This window comes from Hakea prostrata, chromosome 3, assembly GCF_041222555.1.
Source record: "Hakea prostrata isolate BN-2017 chromosome 3, UWA_Hpros_2, whole genome shotgun sequence".
Classification (NCBI taxonomy): domain Eukaryota; kingdom Viridiplantae; phylum Streptophyta; class Magnoliopsida; order Proteales; family Proteaceae; genus Hakea; species Hakea prostrata.
The window spans coordinates 64,285,778-64,296,911 of NC_142602.1; the positions used below are offsets into that span (position 1 = coordinate 64,285,778).

General features: G+C 38.2%; 1 protein-coding gene across 1 annotated transcript; it reads right to left on the reverse strand.

The window, feature by feature from the left end:
- Positions 1-5,411: 5,411 nt before the first annotated feature.
- LOC149022750 (MDIS1-interacting receptor like kinase 2-like) lies at positions 5,412-8,180 on the reverse strand. The gene is made up of 2 exons (XM_089147692.1): positions 6,332-8,180; positions 5,412-5,793 (listed from the first exon to the last, which is right to left on the reverse strand). Exons 1-2 carry the CDS (start codon positions 8,178-8,180, stop codon positions 5,453-5,455), a joined length of 2,190 nt encoding a protein of 729 aa, XP_089003818.1. The 3' UTR covers positions 5,412-5,452.
- Positions 8,181-11,134: the final 2,954 nt, after the last annotated feature.

Consider the following 11,134-nt stretch of genomic DNA (forward strand, 5'->3'; position numbering starts at 1 on the left):
TAACTTGCCTTGCTGAATTCATTCGAACTCACTCCTTTTTGTTCAATCTTTTTATTAGATTATTCTACAGGTACTGACTACGATGAAGCGTACTACACGTAAGGTGCTGGCAACAATGAAGATCACACTGATGATCCCATGAGCGATCACGTTGCATACTACGATTAGACATAACGTAGAATGGGAACATCTGTGTTGGATTGATGAAGTCCACTATTTTGAAGATGTTATCTATAGAATAGAAAACTCGTAGTTTAGTTTGACTTTCTTTCCTTACATTCCTTTAGAAATAGTTGTAATTCTTTTTAGACTTACATGCTGCATTCCGCTGTAACTGTGGAGTGAGTTTCCGCCTCACTCTACTTCTTTTTGATGTGCTTACATCTGGTATCATTTTTCGCACTCTGATTATACTGATATTCATTTCCTGATTTAGATCTTTTGTTTATAATATTAAAACGTTGATTATTTTCTGTTCATGATTATGTTATTGCATATGTGGGAGGATGATTTCCTCGATACTTGATCTTCGGGGCTGTGGATCACACACCCTGGTATGCCAGTTAGGGTACCAACTGAGGGGATGTGACAGAGGCCCCCCGATGAAGCCATCGTAATACAAGGGATAAAAGCCCTCCTGGGGACTAGTCACTCTTTCATTCCGCCTCGGGAGAACAACTTCATACCCCTCGGGTATATCGAAGCTATGTAGAAACCTCTCTAAATCATCAAAGAACAGGGAACAAGCATAAAATTTAGGTCCTGAGGAACATTGAACAAAATCAACATGCCAAGGAGTTAAAGGCTGAGACTTCGCCAAGGCTAGGGCATCCTCATCTAAGGTTCTCCTATTTGGCTTATGAGGAATGGCTCCCCGAAACCACTAGGATGCTTGGAAAGGCGGACGGGGTGGAGCTCTTCAGGAAAAAGAGACTCGGGTGGAGCTCTTCAGGAAAGAGAGACTCGGGTGGAGCTCTTCAGGAAAGAGAGACTCGGGTGGAGCTCTTCAGGAAAGAGAGACTCGGGTGGAGCTCTTCAGGAAAGAGAGACTCGGGTGGAGCTCTTCAGGAAAGAGAGACTCGGGTGGAGGTTGAAGGTTTTGGCCTCAAGTAGACTCGAGAAGATGAAGCCGAAGGGTCACGAGAAGTGACCGTAGATTTAGGCCTTAAAGCACTCTGGGCAGAAGGGGTGGCGGAATCAAAAGCAGTGGCAGTGGCAGAAGAATCCCGAGGCTCAACACTAGGAACATCATCAACTCGAGCCTGGGTGGCCTAGGCCCGAGCGGCTTGAATTTCTTTATCCCTACGATTCATCTCCCTTATTTCCTCGAGAACCCTAAGATCATCGTCGGGAGAACTATCACTAGAAGTACGGGAACTCTCATCTTCCGAAGACTACTCAAGAAGATCTTTCAGACAATCTCCGGTTAGGTTAACTCCTCTCGTCTGATCACTATCACCCTCACTCGCGTACCCTTCACCCCGATGATGTCTTCTTTCCCGATATACTGGGACGGGAATACTAGGCTAATGCCTAAAACCTCTCAAACTCACCTAGGTCTCTTCGGAGCCATGATCGGAAGAAAATAACTTACTGTTTAAAGTTTGAAAGATCTCAAAGTGTAGTCGGGAGAAATTCTTGGTCTAGAGCAACGAAAATGGTGGATCGAAACAAAGCAGGAATAGAAGTATTTATACTACCGGAAGAGGCATTACTTTTCTTGATCGAATGGTTACAATGTTACATGATTGACGGTTCAAGAAAGAAAACGGTTCTTCTTCCTGAGGTAGCCATAATGGCTCTACACTTAGCCATTCGACGTGGCAAAGCTGGACCGGACGTGGGCTTCAAGAAAAACCATTAGCATAACGGTTAGTCACTTCACACCAAGCATTAAATGCGCCCAACGGCAAGACTCCCTCATAATCCCGAATGACTAAAGCAACATTCGGGATAAGACAATTTTGTCTCTTATACGGGTACTTCACACCCGACTCTCATAAGCCCGGGCACATCCAAACTGATTACTTGGTCGGGACATATGACATGGGACAACACGCGATTTCCAACCATAGACAGATACATCTCTCACTCTTAACCTAGCTCTCTTTACATTAGATATGACTATCCTCGGGGTGTTCACCCACAATTTCCTCAATCATGGATAGTCAATACTCTCTCGAAACTTGGCCAGGTTATGAAATGGTATCATATGAAGAAGACCCATTCAAAATAAGGGTCGGGAAAGTTAAATACACCCGATGGTTAAACTTCCTTGCTACCCACAAGATGAAAGCAACGTTCAGGATAGGGGGCTTATGATACAAAAGTTTCCTACCCGATCGGGTTAAACCCAAGTCGGGGCTCCACATGACATGCAGTCGGGACAGGAACCGACCATCTTGATCGAGGCGTAATGTATGCCAGACTTATATGGCAATTGCTCTCAGTTGGGAAGGTCAACTCAGTAACCGATCGTGTGGGACCAACGACAAGAAGGCATAATCCCAGGAGAAACAACAGCCTTCGTCGGGTAAACTTACCAAATACATAAAATGTAACACTTACAGCATAAATACAAAGACACTCCCCTCCGGTAAGCATCCAATACATTCTGAACATAATCTTGTGTAATTCTTGCACGAGATCTTAATTTGTTCACTGTCTGACTAAGCCATCGGAGGTAGTTGCCCGGTATTCTAGCCGGCCCGCGTCTAACCTTTCTTGCATGACTCATCGTCTTTAGAACGAGAGGTGATTTAGTTGGGTGCAACAGCAACATAATTGTGACTCATCAATAGATATTGTATAAGCAAGTTTTGAAAGAGGGAGGGTGGAGGGGGAAAACTAATTTAGAATCTTCAATTTTTTGAGCTTTGTACTTACAAGGAAGAAACTTGGTAAATTTATCACTGCCACTCTTCCTGCAGAATTACAAGCTATCCCATCCCACATGCAATGCCTTGTACCATCTGCACTCCATGAATTGGGAAAGTCATAACCACTAGCCTTTGAATCGAGTAGAGCCTTCACTTCTACTACTAGTGGTGGTGAGGGGGATGACTCAAACGATAGCGTTGACATTGAAAGAAGTTCACTCAACAACCATTTTCATGAAAAATGTAAGGAAGGATGCCATGGCATGGGAACAATTAATAATTGGATTCTGACAATTGGCATGATGTCACTCTTTGCTCTTTGTATATAAGTGATATCACAGCTTTTCTCCTAAAAAAAAAACAGACCAAAGAAAATAAAATATCACAACTTCTCTACCACAAGAAGAAATACATCACAGCTATACTTTCTTGTCAATAGTCAAATCTGGCGAGTTGGATTAATATTTCTGATTCAGAATTGGTCAATAATGATAATCAGATAATGTTTCATTTGATCTTTGTAAGTGAGGCGTCCCGAATCTGGCTAGCCCTTAGATCTTTGAAGATTAACCTGCAAAACAGTGTTAAGTGTGGTCTGACCATGGGGTTGGGCAGCCACCTCCGAAGGCTAAGTTAGTTAAGGAATTGATCACAGAGCTCTGGCGAGATGTAGATCATAAATTAAATGTAATTGTAAAGGAAACGATTCAGATACCTTGTATGCGAGTAGGCTACTCGTTTATATAGATTTTACCTGTGATTCTCGATCGTTGGATGAGTTTGTGATCTGTGGAGGTGGCCGTCCGATTGTAGGGTTTTACCCTTGATATTCAATGAGGAAGGTAGTTACCAATCTTGGCACGATCCCCACTATGTCTCAATGGTAGTAACCTCTTTTAACTCGATTACGTATCCTGTAATATTCAGATCACGTCCAGGCCCTTCAACCGTCGAGTTGCTTTCTTGTGGACGATCATTGAGACCTGGTCAAGACCGGTCCTGATAGCGGTTCAACCGGGCTTCAAGGCTTGAACCCGATAGGATTGGGTTCTGTTTAATTTTCTCTGTATCACTAAGAAAAAAAACCAGGGCTAGAATCTAGATGGATGGAACACAAACACACCAACTTCGGAGTGAAAGTCATACTGATTTTGATCCAATTACTCATTGTCTTGACCATGTCAATTACACTAAGTCCACTTAAAACCTCAGTCAGTATCAAGTGAAAATCACTAAGGTCTCTTTAATTTGCCCTTCCCGCAAATTAAGTTGTAATCAGAGTCAACAAGGTCTACCATAAAAAAATATTATTTTCATTCAATTATTTTAGTATGCTTAGGACAATACTTTCTTTGTCTTGGGAGAGTCTAAGTATCTAATTGATCAATAAAGATTCACTTATTAAAATCTTTTCTAGATCATCAACACCATAATTTAGGACCCCACAAAATTTCTGGCCCGCCCCCAAGAAATAAAAATTTCCATGGCTATTTGAAGATTTTATTTGAGAAACTAATCATATGAATTAAGTGACTAGAGTTATTTGTGACCTTGTGCAGATTGTAAAGGGGTTGCATTTAATTAGGAAATTTTCCCATGCAGGAAGTAGGACATTTTATGAAAATATCTCATCAATCTATGATTCCATGAAACTTCATGAATATGACTTCATTTCAAGGCCTTAATTGCCACAAGGAATTTGGGTAGAGTAGTTGCAATTGACATTCATAGTACTTCCTATTCCCGGCATTTATTGTAGTTGGACAAGAATTACGATTTTTGAACAATTATATAATTTTTTTTAGCATCATTGAGAAGTACATTGTGAGTTAAATTGTATTGGCTACAAGGATTAAAAATAATAATAAAAATATAAAATAATAAAAATATAAAATAATAAAAAGAAAGAAAGAAAGAGAGTAATGTAAATTGAGAGGACAATAGGTAGAAAAGGAAGTACAAAATTTTCTAATCAAAACAACATTCTAGGAACATCACCCTAAAACGAATCCAAGGCATGAAACCTTGTTTTTGAAAAAAACTATATTTAACACTTCAACATAATCAAACCCCATCAAATGCATATATTTCTATACATTCTCCCAAGTAGTTTACTTAGGCATACCTCTTCTTCTTTACTTCCAACAAGCTGAATATAGTCAATCTTTCTTACTATCAGTGGGTCACATTAAGTGTACTTATACTGTCTCAACAACTCTCCTTGAATTGTCTTGAATTGGTGCAACTCCCAATTCATTCCTTATGTATCATTTGCACTCTAAGTCAGAAACTTAAGGCTCAAAATCTACACTCTATTGACCATTCTAAAAATCAAATTCCATGTTTTTTTTTCTTTCTTTCACTACAAGTCATAATATGAATAAAGTTTCAACAAGGCATATAGCCATCTGCACCTCTTTCTTTCCTTTCCTTCTGGTCCCATATATGAATACAAAGACAAAATTCAATTGAAGAAACAAACTAAAAATACTTCAAATGCAGCAAGAAAACACCTTAGCCATCTACAATCCACTTCCACAAGTCTTTATGGATTTGAATATATTACAAGGTGCCTAATTTCGGTGATGAACTCGCGCAGGAGGGTTGCAATCACGATTTGTAAGACTTGCTAGTTTAAGAGACACGAATTGCATGGTTGGACGAGATTTTGGATTGTTGTGCAAGCACGCAATTCCAAGCATCATTAACACCTTCAGGTCTTCTGCTGCCAATTGTGTTGGTGGTGGGAGACGTGGGTCTAATACATTCTTGAGTACAATATCATCTTTTGTGTTTAGCAATGACAATGAAGAGATAAGTTCTCTTGGATGCTTTCCCATAATTGTCTCCAATGTCAATACCCCAAAGCTATAAACATCACACTTCTCTGTTATAACCATTGTAAAAGCAAGCTCTGAAAGGGGGAGGGAAAAATTGAATACAAATTTAGAGTTTTCATATAATTATAGAGAAACAATCATATTATTAAGTCAACTCATACGCAGTATTTTAAGGCATAAGCCATTGTGGATACCTCAACTTGACTAATCTGTTTCCTAATATCCCAAATGATTTATTGTCCAAAAATGCTAATTAACTAAAGTTCATTTTTATGTAGGTTTATTTGTTAAATAATTGGATTTCAAGAACATTACTTGGATATATTTCAAGTGATTTTACAATCAAATAAACATCACTTAACTAGTTCTAAAATATTGACGAAAGAGGTTAATTGCAATGTTTTATTTTAATAAAAGTTAAGAGTAATGTTGCTCCTAGAGTAGGGATAGGATCGGTAATTTTAGAAATGCAGGGAATGTGCACTTAATTCTAATATAATCAGGTAATATCTAATATACTCTTGAACTTTTGGGGTGAAAATAATTGAATGGTTAAAACATTATCAACCTTTTTAGTCTTAAGTATGGAAAAAGCAGAATTTGGTAACTTACCTGGGGCAATATATCCATATGTGCCTGCAAGTATAGTGCGGTTGGATGAACCAAGATCTAGAAATCTAGAAGTTCCAAAGTCTGCAACATGAGCTTCGAAATCTGCATCCAACAAGATATTGTTGCTCGATATGTCCCGATGAATTAGTGGTGGTGTGCAATCATGATGTATGTAAGATAAAGCATGAGCAACCCCTTTGATGACATTCACACGTTTTTTCCAATCCAATTCTACAACTTCTGCTTCATTTCCAAGAATATAAGCTAAGCTTCCTCTTTCTATGTATTCATAAACTAAAAAGTTACACCTTGGATGACAACAAAACCCATAAAGCTTCACAATATTGTGATGCCTTATTCTTGTTAATGTGTATATCTCATTAGCAAAGCTCTCCTCATGAGCTTCCACTTCAGCTTCTAGGCGATGTAGTTTTTTCACAGCAACTACTTTCTTTGTAGGTAGCTTTGCTATGTAAACACTCCCATACCCTCCGGTGCCAATGCAATATTTGATATCAAATTCCTCTGTTGCTTCCATGATATCACTGTATGCAATTGTTCCATCATAGTTCCATATAGAAAATATATCTCCATTTTGTTGTGTTCTTGTTGTATCAGTGACGGAAATTATTGACCTCTGGTTGATGATTAAACGGAGGAATACAATTATAAATGCAACAAGCATGATGCCAATAAAAGATATAATAATGGGGATCTTGACTTCAAGCGTTTTCTGACTAGTTTTACATGGCAGATTCCAATAGTAACTACACAAACCATTATTGTTCTTGCATGACTCTGGTGGAATCCTCTGAGCTACTTCATCCGGAACAGGACCCTCCAAATCATTGTTGGATAAATCAATATCAATATCCATGTAATTTAAAGTATGACCAACTTCCGCTATTTGTTTAGGTATCTGACCACTCAGTTTGTTGCACGAAAGATTAAGTAACTGCAACAGAGCCAAATCACCAATTTTGATAGGGATCAAACCCGCAAACTCATTGTTACTTAGGTCTATCCCAACTAGTTTTATCAAATTCCCAATTTGTATAGGTATCGAACCAGAAAGCTTGTTATCTCTTAGGTTAAACAAAGTGAGATTTTTGAGGTCACCTATCTCCGGTGGTATTGAGCCATCGATCCAATTTCTAGAGAGGTCTAACAGGGTGAGACTTTTGAGGTTTCCTATCTCTTGAGGTAGTTTACCATTGATCTCATTGACAGAAAGGTCCAACCATTCGAGATTTTTGAGGTTTCCTATCTCTTGAGGTATTTTACCATTGATCTCATTGAAAGAAAGGTCCAACCATTCGAGATTTTTGAGGTTTCCTATCTCTAGAGGTATCAGGCCACTGATTCTATTGAGTGAGAGGTTTAACTTAGTGAGATTTTTGAGATTTTCCAACTCTGGAGGTATTGACCCATTGATCCTATTACTTGAGAGGGAGAGCTCGTTGAGGTCGGAAAGCATACCAATGTTGCCCGGGATGGTTCCCCAAATTTCATTCGAACTAAAATCCAGGTACTTTAGATATTGAAAAGAGGAGAAATTCAATTTATCAAGCTCTGCACTTACATAGAAGAAACTTGATAAGTTCAGCACTGTAACTCTTCCTCCTGCGTTACAAGTTATTCCGTCCCAGCTGGTGCATGGACTTGTATCATTTGCAGTCCAAGAGTCTGGAAAGTTGCTACCACTAGCCACCCAGTCGAGTAGAGCCTTTGCTTCTGGTGGTGATGATTCAGTCCATAAAGCTGCATTTATTGTTGCAGGGAATACAACAATGGTGAAAGAAGCCCACACAAAAACCATTTCTCTGACAAATGTAAGGAAGAATGCCATGGGAACAATTAACAATTGGATTCTCATAATCAGTTTGCTTTCACTCTTTATTTATATATACTTTACTTTATTGCCAAGCAATCATTTCAAGCCGTTTCCGGATGAGATCCACTAAATTAAATCCAGGTTGTTTATTGGTATTGTTATTAATCGAGTCAGATTATTACCAATCATTTCTGGCTTCTCAGCGATCTCACATATAAAATTTGGGACTCAAAATTTGATTCCAAAAATCAGAATTGGATCAATAGACTGGATTCAGAACTGGTCAAGATGGATAATCAGATAATGTTTCATCTGGTCTTTACATGAAGAAAACTAAGGCAGGAATATAGATGGAACACCAAAGATCACTCTGGAGTGAAACTAAACCAATTTTGATCCTATCACTTATTCTCTTTGACCAATTCAATTACACTAGTTCCATTTAAAATCTCAATCATTATAAAGTAAAAGTCCTTAAGGTCTTTTGCCCTTCCTGCAAGGCACGTTGTAATTAAAGTCAACAAAAACTCCACAAAAAACATTTTTTTCATTCAATTAAAATGTCCTTAAGGTCTTAAGCCCTTCCTGCAAGCATGTTGTAATTAATGTCAACATGGTCTCTACAAAAAAAACATTCTTTTTTCCTTCAATTAAAAAGTTCTTAAGATCTTTTGCCCTTCCTGCGAGGCACGCTGTAATTAAAGTCAACAAAGACTCCACAAAAAACATTTTTTTTCATTCAATTAAAAAGTCCTTAAGGTCTTAAGCCCTTCCTGCAAGCATGTTGTAATTAATGTCAACAAGGTCTCTACAAAAAACATTATTTTTTCCTTCAATTAAAAAGTTCTTAAGATCTTTTGCCCTTCCTGCATGGCACGTTGTAATTAAAGTCAACAAGGTCTCCACTATTAATCGTAGTGGGTGGGTCCCACTACAATTTGTGCCATAGGTGGCAGCAACACGGTTATGTAGTCTAAAATAACAACCCCTCTATTTAGTTGAGTCTAAACCGGACTCTATTATTCTTCTCTTGGATGAGTTTAAGGAAAATCCTAATTAATGAATTAGGGTTGAAGGAAAATATTATAAAGAGAGTGATGGAATACCAAACAGAGTACTACTGATATTGGATACTCTTTGATAAGAGAGAAATAAACTAACCCAAACCAGTTCGATTAGACCTAGGTCGAACCAAGTCAGTCAAAACCTGGTCAAACCTGTTCGGATATACTCAGGTCAAACAGACCAAGTCAAGGTCGGTTACACAAGCGTAAAAGCAGGAGATTGGTAACCGAAGACAAAGTATTCAACTAAAACTCAACAATTCATATTTGAGGAGGACTCAATCACTGAGGATAGTATTGCAGTTCAAGGAATGTTTTAGTTCGAGAGGAACTCATACTTAGAAAACCTATATATAGGTAAGGTATCACAAGAGGAAGGTACGCTAAATAAAACTATCACTATTCGTGTGATGCCCCACATTTTTATATTATTATTTTATTATGGTGTGTGGATGTGTTAGTCTTTAAGATTATTAAAGGATCCGATGATTGGTTTAATCAAATGATCTGAGTGTAGTTAAAGGATAGTTTAATTGAGACTAAGTTCCAATTGATATTTGGTTGAGGTCAGACATCGCTTATGGGTCCCACAACATTGGAATTAGACTGAACTGAAAATGAGGTAATGATCAGCATGATTTTCTGAACCATGAGGTATTAATATTAGCACCTCAAAGTGGGTCTTGCATAAGATATTAAAGCGGGCCCACGAGCCCATACGGAAGCCCACTATTTAATATATGTTATATTATGTATAAAAGTAAAGCATATATATGAATATTATATTATAAAATATATACACGTAAAGGAATTAAGGAAAGAGAGGGAGGGAGGAGGTGACAGCTTTCCCCCAACCTCTCACCTACGTGTGACTACATAAGTGAAATAAATTTAATCAGAGATATGAGGAGGAGGTGGCTTTCCCTAAAGTGGTAAGTGCGTAGAATTTTGGAAAATGAATAATGAGGCGGTAAGAGGGAAATAAGAGAAGAGGATTAAGGAGGAGAGAGAAGAAGTGAAGCCGTAAGAGAAGAAGCAAGAGGAGAGAGAATACTGAAATGGAAAATAAGGAAAAGCTGTGGAAAAATCGAGGAAGGAGAGAAAGTTAAAAAAATGAATGTTTGCGTGGGATAGGTTTAAGAGGAAGGAGAAAAATGAGTGGAGAAGTATTAAGAGACAGAGAGTGGAAGCCATTAAAAGGGAAGAGTAGAGGTAGAGAGGAGAGAGATGACAAGTGGAAAGAATGATCAAATGGAATGCTTTCTACGTGTAACTGAAGATAACAGACATAAAGAGAACGAGTGGACAGGAGAGGAGAGAAGCGAGAAGGAGTTGAATGGAGAGAGAAATAGAAAAGGTAAAAGAAAAGCCATTAAAGGTATTAAAGGAGGAGGAGAGAGAAAGGAAAGAGAAGAGACGAAAGAGAAAAGAGGAAAGAGGAAAGAGGAAAGAGGAGAGAGAAAAGGAAGACAAGAAAGGAGAGAGGAAGATCGTGGGGAGGAGAGAGAAAGTAGGAGAGAGAAAATATTATAAAAAAAGGAAAATTTCCTGTTGGTTCCCGCATATTTGAAATAGCTAATAATTATTCGGGGTACAGGAGCGAGAGCGGATTTAACGGAACCAGAATAAAAAATACACACGAATGGAACAGAGACAGGTAAGTGATATTGAACAACCTATGTATGTTAAGTAAGTGATTCCATTCAATAGACATGTAACATTCATATGATGACATGAAATCTATTTTATTTATTTGTTGATGCTAATTATGGAAAATGCATGATATATGTCTTTGTGTATTGAACAAAATGCATGGGATTGGATGACAGTTTAATGACTTGATTGAATTGTTTGAATTGCAATGCTGACAGTACTCTCGAACTGTACGTTAATTATCAATTGAAA